The sequence below is a fragment of the Mustela nivalis genome (assembly GCF_964662115.1).
Source record: "Mustela nivalis genome assembly, chromosome: 2".
In the NCBI taxonomy this organism is placed as follows: Eukaryota; Metazoa; Chordata; class Mammalia; order Carnivora; family Mustelidae; genus Mustela; species Mustela nivalis.
In genome coordinates this window covers 91,448,504-91,462,619 of record NC_139021.1, presented here as the reverse complement: position 1 = coordinate 91,462,619, position 14,116 = coordinate 91,448,504, and the positions used below count along the sequence as shown (strand labels likewise).

General features: G+C 38.4%; 1 protein-coding gene across 10 annotated transcripts in view; it reads left to right on the top strand.

The window, feature by feature from the left end:
* SPIDR (scaffold protein involved in DNA repair) overlaps positions 1–14,116 on the top strand; it is a 589,061-nt gene that overhangs the window by 88,266 nt on the left and 486,679 nt on the right. For 9 of the 10 annotated variants that reach the window (XM_082718857.1, XM_082718850.1, XM_082718858.1 and 6 more), the window contains one exon: positions 5,774–5,959. The exons of the other annotated variant lie outside the window; for it this stretch is intronic. In XM_082718857.1, coding sequence (XP_082574983.1) covers positions 5,774–5,959 — 186 coding nt within the window. The remainder of the gene's footprint in view (positions 1–5,773; positions 5,960–14,116) is intronic. 10 annotated transcript variants of the gene reach the window in all.

The following is a 14,116-nucleotide window of genomic DNA, read 5'->3' as shown; positions in this document are numbered from 1 at the left end:
GGGAATAAGGATGGTGGCCTCCAAATCTCCAGCCTATAAGAGCCGAAAGCTCAGGGCCCCACTCTTCAATGCACCCTCAGAGAAAAGCAGTCAATCCATCCCATCTCCCTGGTTTCTGGCCGCACTCCATGCTTACCCGGTCTGTGTCTGAGCGTTTCTGTCCCTGGCTCATGGTCCTGTTTTGGGGTTTCCAAACCCAACAGGTTCCTGCAGTGCACTCCCGCATTGCTCCTCCCAAATGAGGACGAGGGGGCATCTCTGGATCTGTTATTTGTGGGGTCCCTGCTCGAAGAGTAGTGCCCCAACTGTGCCTTGGATCATGGTTTAAGGTAATCCTGAGGTGAAAGCCCACTTTTCAGCTCCATCTTTACAGCTGACTTCCCCGATCCTATACCTGTGATCCCATATCTGTGAGCTCTGTCACCCTCATATGCCCCTGGTCTTTTTGTGTCCCTGTGGGTCCTGACACCACACTGTCCCGGCGAGGGCTCCATCCCCTGCTTTGCCTCTGGAGCAACATCTCTCAGTGGAGCAGACTTCTAAAAGATCCAATTTTGTGCTCTGCTGCTCTCTCACTTGCCAGAATCTGGCTATCCCTGCCATGGTCTATCTTCTCAGTGCTTCAGATTCATTTTGCAAGTCCTGCCTTTGGAAAGTAGTCAATTTTCTGTTCCTAGAATTGTTGTTCTTCTTCTCTTCTATCTCCTATTGAGTTTGTAGGTGTTCAGAATGGTTTGTTAACCATCTAGCTGAACTTCTGCGACCTGATGATATTTCAGTCTCTTACTGCTTTGCCATCTTGCTCCTCTAATTCAGTTATCTTCTGATGGAGCTGTAGAATTTAACTTTTCTTCTCATTAGTGCCAAATGATGTGATTTTCAAAGATCACTTTAATTCTGATTTCTAAATTGTCATAGTATATGAAGAAAAGATTTTCTTTTACAGATGTGGCTGTTATTTTTTTGGTGATTTTAAGCAAGTATAGCCATATCCAACTTGAGGAAAAAAGGAAGTATAAAATAAGCTCTGAACTTGTGTTTAGTTACAGAAAGATCTTTTGTGATGGTTTCCCTGTGCCAATATGTATTAGACCCACCCTCCTGTTCTTTGTATTTCATAGAGCGATTAGTATATTTTGAAAGGCTGAAAGAGCTTGCATCAATGTATAATTACTGTATTTACAACATAACTGCCTGTTGAGGGAAGAAAATATTGTTAAAAATTTAACAAAAACTGGTAAACAAATTGATAGGAATGAGGGTCTCAAGATATTTCCTAGAACTGGCTCATTTTTTAAATAGTACCTTTTTAAAAAAAATTTCCTTTTTAGTGCAGGAGAGCGGGGGGCAGAGGGAGAGAGAGAATTGTAAGCAGGGTCTATTCCCCTTGTGGAGGTGTACATGGGTCTTGATCTCATGACTCTAAGATCATGACCTAAGCTGGAACCAAGAGTTGGACACTCAACTGACTGAGCCACCCAGATGCCCCAATAGTAGCATTTTGGGGTATGTTTGTTTCAAACGATTTTATTTATTTATCTGACAAAGGGAGAGAACAAGTAGGCAGAGAGGCAGGCAGAGAGTGGGGAGACAGAGAACCCAATGAGGGGCTCAATCCTAGGACCCTGAGGTCATGACCTGAGCTGGAAGCAGAGGCTGAACCCACTGAGCCACCCAGATGCCCCCCAATTGTAGCTTCTAAGGTATTAGTTTCAGACATAATATTAACAGAAGTTATAGGCTGGGAAGTAGTATTTTTGTGAGAGCTGGGAAGGAGAAGTGGGGAAACATATTTTGCAGAATGTGCCCAAAAGGGGAGATATGTCTCTGTGTCTCTCTTTCCACAAATGTAAGGCACTGTAACCGGAGAAGACTGAATAAGCAGGAAACAGGCAATGGGAAGGAGTGGGAAAAGGAAGACAAAAGATTATACACTTGAAAATAAGAGCCTGGAACCTTTATAGATGATTTTCTTTGAAAAGTAGAACTTAAATTTATATATTTATATAATAATATAACATAATAATAAAAATATATTTTTTTTTTACCAAAGTGAAAGGTTTTCTTTTGCCTTAAAAAGATTTTTTTCCCTTAAATGCCATACAGATTTTTTTCTTAAAATTTTTGTTTTTGAGGTCAGAAATGCTTGCTCCTCGAGAGGAGTCACTAATTTTTGCTGTTGTTGTTATTTGTTGAATTGCTTTTCTCCTCTTTGTACCATTTGTTTCCAAAGGGCAGAGCTTTCTTTGTTGCTCTTCTGTATATCCTAGGTATAGTAGTTTGCCAGGGCTGCCATGATAAAATACCAGTAATAAAGTATGCAAACTGGGTTGTGTGAATAACAGAAACTTACTATCTCACAGTCCTAGAGGCTACTTGAATCCAAAATGATGGTATTAGCAGGATTAGTTCATTCTAGGATCTGCTCTAGGGTTCTTGCCTTGTCTTGTAATGGTTGTGTTTCTATGTGATTCTTTACTCTTTGTGTGTCTTCACTTTCCATGTGTGTCTTCACTCCTTGCATGTGTCCAGATTTTCCTTTCCTATAAGGACACCTGTCCTATTGGAATAACTTGATCACCTCTGTAAAGACCCTATCTCCAAATAATCACATTCTGGGATACTGGAGTGTTAGAACATTAACATGTGAATGACCTTTGGGGTAACACAGTTCAGCCTGTAATACCACATGCTAGCACAATGCCTGGCTTGCAAATGGAGCTCATAAATGTTCACCTGTTGTAGCTATTCTCATAGTCTAGCTGATATCCTTCCTAGAATTTCACTGAACTGGGTCTTGATTTCAAGGGTACCCTTCAACAAATAAAATGAGTTTATATTAAATTCCTGGTAGTGGTTTTATCTGCAAAAATTATGTAAAGTTTTTGTAATTCATGGATTATGAATTTTATGAATTCATTATATAATCTGAAAGTAGTGATAACTTTCCTTCCTTCCCGTCTTAGTCTGATCACACTAATAGACCAATAGACCAGTAATAGACCACTAATACCATAGACTATGTAGCCTATAAATGGCAGAAATTGGTCCAGAATATTCAGAATATAATATACGTGTAATAATACCAGAATATTCAGTGTGTGGTGAAGACTCACTTCCAGGCTCAGGACTCTACCATCTTGCTGTCGACTCATATGGAGGAAGGGGCCAGGAATCTCTCTGGGGGCTTCTTATATAGAGCACTAATCCCATGAGGGCTCCACCCTCATGACCTAATCACCTCCAGAGTCCCTACCTCTTAATTCCACACACTGGGGACCAAGTTTCAAAACACTGTGAATTTTTTTTCCTAAACTTTTTTTTATTTATTTGACAGAGAGAGACAGCAAGAGAGGGAATACAAGCAGGGGAGTGGGAGAGAAAGAAGCAGTCTCCCCGCTGAGCTAGGAGCCCTACCTGACTAGACTCTGGGATCATGACCTGAGACAAAGGAAGATGCTTAACAATTGAGCCACCCAGGTGCCCCAGAACTGTGAATTTTAAGGGATACAAACATTCTCTCCTTCTGTCATATTCCACTCTTTCCTTTTCAGTTTACTCTTCCAGATGCATAATAATAAAAGGGACTGATATGATAATATCTTTTGTAAGTAAATACACAGCTTAGTTTTTTTTTTTTTTTTAAAGATTTTATTTATTTATTTGACAGAGAGAGATGACAAGCAGGCAGAGAGGCAAGCACAGAGAGAGGAGGAAGCAGGCTCCCTGCTGAGCAGAGAGCCCGATGTGGGGCTCGATCCCAGAACCCTGGGATCATGACCTGAGCTGAAGGCAGCGGCTTAACCCACTGAGCCACCCGGGCGCCCCTACACAGCTTAGTTTTTATTAGCTATTTAAATCAATATGGATGAAGTTTCGTTTATTTTTAATTTTATGTTTTGAAGATAGACAAGTTTAGTAATTCTGGATGTTCGTGGCACAAGTAAGTGTTTAGTAAATGTTTATAATTATTTAATGCTTTTGTGCCTTTGTAAGTGCTGTTTTTTCAGACATCATTTTGTCAGTGAATCTATTTTCCTGATGAACACATATTGGAGCACTTGCTTTTTTTGTGCCACTGTTATATGTGACATACCTCAAATTTAATAGTTAATTTTTCTTTTTATGATTTGTGTTTTAGACCATGCATTCCTTGAGAGAGAAGTTTTCTTATCTTTCTGTTTCCTTAAAGCTTACTTTATCAGTTGTTATGTAAATATGTATTGAATGAAACCATTTAACTTCATTCCTTGAGAGAGAAGTTTTCTTATCTTTCTGTTTCCTTAAGACTTACTTTATCAGTTGTTATGTAAATATGTATTGAATGAAACCATTTAACTTCTAAGCCTATTTCCTCTACTATAGAACTTGAATTATAATATCTAACCTCTTAATCTCATTGAAATATGTCTAAGGTATTTTTTTAAGTTTTAGCATAATAAATAAATTGTAAATTTATTTTTTTTTAGGTGTATATTCCTGTTCTGATCACTGTTAGTAAAGTTTCCTCTCAACTTCCTATTACATCAAGATGGAGTAGCTCCATTCTTTCTAGGTTTCCTATTAGAATGACAAAGTAAAAAATGGTGGCAACACTGAAATGCTGTCAGTGATATGGGATATGTTATGTTACTGATAGGATTGTAAAATGGTACGGCCACTCTGGAGAAGTTTGGCAGTTTGTAAGACTAAATATGCAGTTACCACACAACCTGTTAATTGCCCTTTGACATTTATCCCAGAGAATGAAAATTACTTTCACATAAAACCCTGTATATAATGTTCATAGCAGCTTTATTCGTAGTAGCCCCAAACTAGAAACAACACAGATACCCTTTAGTGGGTGAATGGGTAAACTATGGTGTATACATGTCATGTAATAATACTTAGTAGTGGAAAGTGTTGATACACAGAACAACTTGGATGAATGTCAAAGGAATTATGCTGAGTAAAAGAAGCCAATCCTGAATTGTCACATAGTATGATTCCATTTATATATCAGTCTTGAAATGACAAAATTACAAAAATGCAAAGCTAATTTGTTGCTAGACATTGAGAATTGGGTAAGGAGGATGACTAAGATGTGGCTTTATAAAAGTAATGCAAGGTATTCTCATTGTGATGGAATTGTTTTGTGTCTTGCAGGTATCAGAATCAATATTCTAGTTGTGATATTACACTATAGTTTTGCAGATTGTTACCATTGAAGGAACTAGATAAAGCATACAAGGGCTCTCTTGTTTTTCTTTTTTTTTTTTCCCCCTACAACTCTATGTGGATCTACTATTACCTCAAAATGACAAATTTAGTTAAAAGAGTTTATTAAGTGTTTTTAAACACATTGTGACTGCTAGGACTCCTAATATGATACAGGAGGCACACAGAAGCATTTCTCTTGTACATAAACACTGGTTATATGGTTTGTTTTGTGTTTTGTCTTGTTCTTTTGGTTCCATCAAATATTCTAGAAAGTTATAGTTGTATAATTAAAGGGTTTTTTTTTTTTTTACTTTTCATTTGTGCTATAGTCATTTTCCTTATTTGTTTGTTTTTTTAAACTTAATTCTTTTTTCTTTGTAAATTTGGTTTTAATTCAGAGAATCTTAGGTTTCACATAGAACTTTACACAGGCTGATCTGATATAAGACATGGCTTTTACTATCATCAAAATTTTGTTATTTGTGACTTTGACAGAGTAACATGTATAAAATTTCATTCTGGCAAATAACTATATCAGTTAAATGTGTTTATACATTTTCTTTTTGTTTAACAGAAAATGCTGCATCTAAGAGTACCGGTGAGCTAAAAGGTATAACATGGCGTTCCAGTGAAAGTGATCTGTCTGATGAGGATAAAACAGTTTTTAAGTCACAGAGATATAATGGACATGGTTCTGGAATAGACAGGTTTTGTACCAGGAATAGGAAAATTTCATGTCCAGAAGATGGGGCCAGTGAAGGTAAATTGATAATTTGATAAGAAATCCTCTTTCTGTTTTATATTGGGCTCAATATTGAAAAAAACTTCATTCCTTTTCTTTTCTTTTTTTTTTTTAAAGATTTTATTTATTTATTTGACAGAGAGTTCACAGTAGACAGAGAGGCAGGCAGAGAGAGTTCATTCCTTTTCTAACAGTATTAGTGAGGACCATACTGTGTCATTTCCTTTATGCTCAGCCCTTTATAAACATTTTCTCATTTAATATTTTCACACAACTCTAAGAGCTAACTATTACAAGTATTATTTTCATATCTAACAACTTAAGTTTGAACAGTAGAATTGGTTGGGATTCCACCTAGGTTCTCTACTGTATAATGTTATACCTGTATTGCCCATTGCTGATGAGGTTTCAGTAAATACTATGATAGTAAATCTGTCGTAGAAATATAATACACATTTCTGTTTTGATGACATTTTGTATTGTATTGTGTTTTTGACAGTGTATTTTATTTTTTTATTAAATTTTTATTGTGTTATGTTAGTCACCTTACCATATGTCATTAGTTTTTGATGTAGTGTTCCAAGATTCACTGTTTACATATAACACCCAGTGCTCCATGCAATACGTACCCTCCTTAATACCCATCACCGGGCCAACACATCCCCCTGACCTCCTCCCTTCTAGAACCCTCAGTTTGTTTCTTGAAGTCCATAGTCTCTCATGGTTCGTCTCCCCCTCTAATTCCCTCCCCTTCATTTTTCCCTTCCTTCTCTTAATGTCCTCCGTGCTATTCCTTATGTTCCACAAGTAAGGGAAACCATATGATAATTGACTTTCTCTGCTTCACTTATTATACTCAGCATAATCTCCTCCAGTCCAATCCATGTTGATGCAAAATTTGGATATTCATAATTTCTGATAGCTGAGTTATATTCCATTTTATATATGGCCCACATCTTTATCCATTCATCTGTTGAAGGGCATCTTGGCTTTTTCCACAGTTTGGCTATTGTGGATGTTGCTGCTATGAACATTGGGGTGCATGTGCCCCTTCTTTTCGCTATATCTGTATCTTTGGGGTAAACCCCAGTAGTACAATTGCTGGGTCAATTTTTTTTTTTTTTTTGAGGAACCTCCACACTGTTTTCCAAAGTATCTGCGCCAACTTGCATTCTCACCAGTAGTGTAAGAGGGATCCCCTTTTTCCAGATCCTCTCCAGCATTTGTTGTTTCTTGCCTTGTCGATTTTTGCCATTCGAACTGTTAGGAGGTGGTATCTCAACATGGTTAATGATGATGAGTATTTTTTCATGTTTCTATTAGCTATTTGTATGTCTTCATTGGAGAAGTGTCTATTCACGTCTTCTGCCCATTTTTTGACTTGATTATTTGTTTTTGGGTGTTGAGTTTGAGAAGTTCTTCATAGATCTTGGATATCAACCCTTTCTCTGTAGTGTCATTTGCAAATATCTTCCATTTCATGGGTCGCCTCTTTGTTTTGTTGACTGTTTCCTTCACTGTGCAGAAGCTTTTGATCTTGATGAAGTCCCATCTGTTCATTTTTGCTTTTGTTTCCTTTGCCTTTGGAGATGTGTCTTGAAAGAAGTTGCTGTGACAGATGTTGAAAAGGTTACGATGTTCGCCTCTAGGATATTGATGGATACCTATCCTACATTGAGGTCTTTCATCCATTTAGAGTTTATCTTTGTGTATGGTATAAGAAAATGGTCGAATTTCATTCTTCTTCCAATTTCCCCAGCACCAGAGACTGTCTTTTTTCCATTGGATATTTTTTCCTGCTTTGTGGAAGATTATTTGACCATAGGATTGAGGGTCCATATCTGGGCTCTCTACTCTGTTCCATTGGTCTATGTATCAGTTTTTGTGCCAGTACCATGCTGACTTGATGATTTGTAATATAGCTTGAAATCAGGCAATGCGATGTCCTCAGCTTTATTTCTCTTTTTCAACATTTCCTTGGTGATTTGGGGTCTTTTCTGTTTCCATACAAACTTTTGGATTGTTTGTTCTAGCACTTTGAAGAATCTGGTGGTATTTTGATTGAGATGGCTTGAAGGTATAGATTGCTTTGGGCAACATACACATTTTAGCAATGTTTATTTTTCTGATCCATGAGCATGGAATATTTTTCCATCTCTTTGTGTCTTCTTCAATTTCTTCATGAATGTTCTGTAGTTCTAGAGTATAGATCCTTTACTTTTTTGGTTAGGGTTTCCAAGGTATCCTATGGTTTTTGGTGCTATTGTAAATGGAATTGATTCTCTATATTTCTCTTTCTACAGTTTCATTATTAGTGTATAAGAAAGCCACTGATTTCTGTGCATTGATTTTGTATTCTGTCACATTACTGAACTGCTATATGAGTTTAATACTTTGGGGGTGGAGTCTTCCAGTTTTCCACATAAAGTATCATGTCATCTGTAAAGAGAGAGAGTTTGACTTCTTCTTTGCCAGTTTGAGTAACTTTTATTTCTTTTTGGTGTTTGATTGCTATCACTAGGACTTCAAGTACTATGTTGAACAATAGTGCTGAGAGTGAACATCCTTGTCATGTTCCTAATCTTAAGGCTGTTAGCTTTTCCCCATTGAGAATGATTTTTGCTGTGTGTTTTTCATAGATGGATTTTATGAAACTGAGGAATGTTCCCTCTATCCCTCTAATTTGAGGAGTTTTAGTCCAGAAAGGGTGCTGTATCTTGTCAGGTGCTTTTTCTGCATCAATTGAGAGAACCATGTGGTTCTTTTCTCTTACTATTTTTTTCTATCACATTGATTGTTTTGTCAATGTTGAACCACCCTTGCATTCCCAGGTATAAATCCCACCTGGTCATTCTTTGATTCATTCATTCCCAGGTGGATATTCTTTTTAATATATTGCTGGATCGTATTAGCTAGGATCTTGTTGAGAATCTTAGTACCATATTCATCAGGGGTATTGGTCTGAAATTCTCCTTTTTGATGGGGTCTTTGGTTGGTTTGGGGATCAAGGTAATGCTGGCCTCATAGAAAGGGTCTGCAAATTTTCCTTCTGTTTCTATTTTTTGAAACAGATTCAGGAGAGTAGGTATTATTTCTTTTTTGAATGTTTAGTAAAATTCCCCAGGGAATCCATCAGGTCCTGGATTCTTGTTTTTTGGGAGGTTTTGATTACTGCTTCAATCTTGTTACTAGTTATTTAACTAGTTAACTATTAACTAGTTATTTAAATAACTAGTAACAAGATTGTCTGTAAAGGTTGCCAATTTCTTCCTGTTTCAGTCTTGGAAGTTTATAGGTTTATAGGAATGCATCCATTTCTTCTAGGTTGCTTAATTTATTGGCATATAGCTGTTGATAATAATTTCTGATGATTGTTTCTATTTCCTGGGAGTTAATCATGATCTCCCCCATTTCATTCATCATTTTATTACTTTGGGTCCTTTCTCTTTTCTTTTGGATTAGTTTGGCCAGTGCTTTGTCGATCTTATTAATTCTTTCAGAGAACTGGCTTATGGTTTTGTTGATGTGTTCTGTTATATCTCTGGTTTCTAATTCATTGATCTCTGCTCTCTTCTTAATTATTTCCCTTCTTGTGAGTGGGTTAGGCTTAATTTGTTGGTGATTCTCCAGTTCTTTAAGGTATAAAGAGAGTTAGCGTTCGGGATTTTTCTATTTTTTTGAGTGAGGCTTGGATGGCCATGTATTTCCCTGTTAGGAACGCCTTTGCCACATCCTGTAAGTTTTGGACCAATGTGTTTTCGTTCTCATTGGTTTCCATGAATTGTTTAAGTTCTTTGACTTCCTGGTTGACCTAAACGTTCTTGAGCAGGATGGTCCTTAGCTTCCAAGTGTTTGAATTTCTTGGAGATTTTTTCTTGTGATTGAGTTCCAGTTTCAAAGCACTGTGGTCTGAGAATATGGAGGGAATAATCTCAATCTTTTGGTATCGGTTGAGCTCTGATTTGTGACCCAGTATGTGGTGTATTCTGGAGAAAATTACATGTGTGCTCGAGAAGAATGACTATTTCATTGTTTTAGGGTGGAATGTTCTGTATATTTCTTTGAGGTCTATCAGATCTCTTGTTTGTTTATTGATATTCTGCTTAGATAATCTGCCTGTTGCTAAGAGTGGACTATTAAGATCCCCTACAATTAACGTAGTGTATCGGTATGTCTCTTTATTTTGATTAACAGTTGGCTGCTCCCATGTTGGAGGCATAGATATTTGGAATTGTTAGATCTTGTTGGATAGACCCTTTAAGAATGATATAGTATCCTTCTGTATCTCTGACTGCAGTCTTTAGCTGAAAATCTAATTTGTCAGATACAAGCATTGCTACCCCAGCTTTCTTTTGCAGTCCATTAGCATGAAAGAGAGCTGGTTTTCCATCCTTCACTTTCAGTCTGGATGTATCTTTAGGTTCAAAATGAGTCTCTTGTAGTCAGCGTATGGATGGTTCCTGTCTTTTTATCCAATCTACAACCCTGTGCCATTTTATGGGAGCATTTAGGCCATTCACTTTGAGAATGATTATTGAAAGATACGTTTTTATTGCTTTTTATTGTTTTTATACGCTTTTATTAAACAAGGTTCTTGTTTCTATAGATTGTCTCTGTAATTTTTGTTCTACATCACTCTTGGAGTCTTTCTTCTCTTGTAGGACTCCCCTTAGCATTTCTTTCAGGGCCAGGTTAGTGGTCACATGTTCCTTCAGTTTTTGCTGGTCTTAGAAGCTCTTTCTCTCTCCATTCATCTATCCATCCATCTCTGTCCAACTAAATGACAGCCTTGCTGGGTAGAGTATTCTTGGCTGCATGTTCTTCTCATTTAGTATCCTGAATATATCTTGCCATCTCTTTCTGGCTTGCCAGATTTCTGTGGACAGGTCTGACGTTATTTTGATGATCCTCCCTCTGTACGTAAGGAATCTCTTCCCTCTAGCCGACCTTAAGATATTTTACCTGGTTTAAGGTTCACGAGTTTCAATATCACATGCCTGGGGGTCTGTCTGCCCTCCTTGATCTTGGGGGGTGTTCTCTCTGCCTCTAGGACATGAACAATGGTTTCAGTCCCTAGATTAGGGACTGCAGGTATGATTTGCTCAAATATATCTTCTAGTCCTCTCACTCTCTCCAGTCCCCTCAGGGATCCCAATAATTCTGACATTCTGACATTGGAACATTTCATGGTGTCATTTTTTTCCTCTAATTCTGTTTTCATGGATTCTAAGTTGTTTTTCCAGGCCTCTTCCTGATCCTTCTTTTCCATTAGTTTGTCTTCTAAATCACTAATTTGTTCTTCTGCCTCATTTACCCCAGTTGTTAGAATATCTAGTTTATGGGCGCCTGGGTGGCTCAGTGGTTAAGCCGCTGCCTTCGGCTCAGGTCATGATCTCAGGGTCCTGGGATCGAGTCCCGCATCGGGCTCTCTGCTCAGCAGGGAGCCTGCTTCCTCCTCTCTCTCTGCCTGCCTCTCTGCCTACTTGTGATTTCTCTCTGTCAAATAAATAAATAAAATCTTAAAAAAAAAAAAAAAGAATATCTAGTTTAGATTGGATCTCATTGATGGCATTTTAAAATTCTGCCAGATCAGTTCTCACTTCTGCCCTTAGACAATCTGGTGTCATTAGTGTTTTTCTCCAGCCTAGCTATCACCTGCATAGTTGTTACCCTGAACTCTATTTCTGATGCCTTGCTTATATCCATATCCTTTAATTCTGTTGCAGAGGTCACAGTCTCTGAATTTTTCCTGTGTCTGGGATTCCTCCTCCTAGTCATTCTGGTCAGGGGTGGTTGAGGGAATGTACAGAGTTCAAAGTATTGACCACAACCTAAGCAGGATGCACCTGTTTTATAGGGACCTTAAGGTTGTTAGCCTCTTGTTCTTTCAGCCTGTGTTCTGCGGGAAGGTCCTGCTGCACTGTTACTCAGGCAACCCTGTGGGGGATATGGGCGTAGTGAAAACTGTTTTTTTTGGGTGGGGGGGCTTTTTTTTTCTGTCAGAGCAGAAGTGACTGTATCCAGACTTCTGTCTCAGAACAGAGAGATCACACAGTCTGGTCTCCAGAAAGCCCTACAGGCCACAGTGTCTCTGTCTTTGTCTTTGCTGCTGAAAACCCCAGCGTCCTGGATTGTGCACCCCACAGCAGCACTCCTAGCGCTCACTTCCAGGTCCAGGCACGTCTGTGCCCTTTGTGCTTCTAAAACCACCAGCTGCCTCCAGTTCACATGTCTGCCTCCAGAGCTCCAGGTTTCAGTCTGGGGGGCTGCCCTAAAGGCCTTTCCCCGAGGCTACCAGTCTGTGAATCTGTGCCCTGTCCCCAGCATGGGACACTTTTGGGCTCCTGTGTTATCTCACCTTCCCAGCGACATTGCTTTTGGTAGCTCTCTCCCCTTTCTGTTTATCATCCAGTATCTGCCCACAGAATTATGGCTCCCTGCTTCATACTTCAAAACCAGCCACTGGAGATATTCTGTTGGTATAGATCCTGATAGATCTTCTTACTTCTCAGGCTGATTTCATGGGTGTTCAGAGTGGTCTGGTAGATATCCAGCTTAATTTAGGGGACTGGTTGAAATAGGGTCCCCTGCTTCTCTGCCATTTTGGCCCCTGTTTTTGACAGTTTAAAACAAGGTTTCCCAAATTTCTCACTAATGCCATTTGGGGCCAGAAAACTCTTTGTGTGGGAGAGGGGGCTTTCCTGTGCAGCATAGGGTGTTTAGCAGCATCTCTGGCCTCCATTCACTAGTGACAGCTCTGCCAGCCCCTTGTTGTTATTTAAAATTTTATTCATTTATTTGTTAGAGAGAGAGAAAGTGTGTGCGTACACACAAGTAAGGGGAGTGGCAGGCAGGAGGAGAAGGCTCCCAACTGATGTAGGTAGGACTCAATCCCAGGACTCAGGGATCATGACCTGAGCCGAAGGCAGATGTTTAACTGACTGAGCCACCCAGGCATCCCTCCCCAGCTTCAGCTGTCAAAGCTAAAAATGTCTCCAGTTGTTGTGAGATGTCCGCAGAAGGGCAGAATCATCCTGAGTTGAGAACTGTAGACTTAGAATTAGGAAAATCATGTCTTTTTATAGTTTTTAGGGTGTATAGCTCATCTAGAGTATTTAGAAGTCTTAATGCTTTCAAAATAACCTTCATATGAGTTGGTTACTTGGTTAAGGTTATGTTTATACAGACAAACCCTGTGGAAAAGGATTATATACCTTTGACCACTTTGTATGCCATCTTGGTAACTACCAGTTCACATTCTAGTAATAAACAGGTGAGGTGGTATTTTAAGGTAATACATAAGCTCACAGGGCTTATTTTATTAATTCAGTCATATGAAATGAAATTCGTTGTTTGGTAACTCTTGGTCTTTATACATCTAAGAACATTTTGTTATTAAAAACTATGTTTTTTTGTTGGTGGATAGTATGCTATCTCATTAAATGAGTTGAGTATGCTATCTCATCTCATTAAAATTGCTATTAAAAATTGTCTATTTCTTTCTCTATGAAAAGACATAGTAGTTTTCAAAATTCTAAGAATGGAAAGGTGCTTTGAGCTAATTACTTTGAAATGTGTTAACAAATTGTTGACTTTTCTTAAGCAAGTTGACTATTAGGTAGCAAGTACATGATCCCCTTAAGTGTATCTAATCATGTGTGTAACTGCTGGCTTATCTTTCTCTTCTCTGTTCCTTTTCCATCTCCTCCTCCCCTCACTGCTTTTTACCTTTAATTACTGTTTATCAGTTTCTTGTTTTACCTCAGACACTTGGCTGGTTATAATGTATGTTATTTTCTTTTTTATCTACTATATCTTTTATCTACTGTATCTGCTATATCTTGTGAGCTGAGTACCCTCATTTTACAGAAGGATTTTGGGACTCAGAGAAGTCAAATCGCTTACCCAGAGTCACATAGTTAACAAGTGTGCCAGTTAATATTTATAGTTAGGGATGTCTAACGCAGTGCTGTGTGCTTTAACACTGTTTTGGTGCTTAGGAGACTTGGCTTCTTATCAGAATTACCAGGTGGGTTTTTGTTTTGTTTTTTTTTTTTAAATTTTTTTAAATTTTCTTTTCAGTTTTCCAGAATTCATTGTTTATGCACCACGCCCAGTGCTCCATGCAATATGTTCCCTCCATAATACCCATCACCAGGTTCACCCAACCTCCCA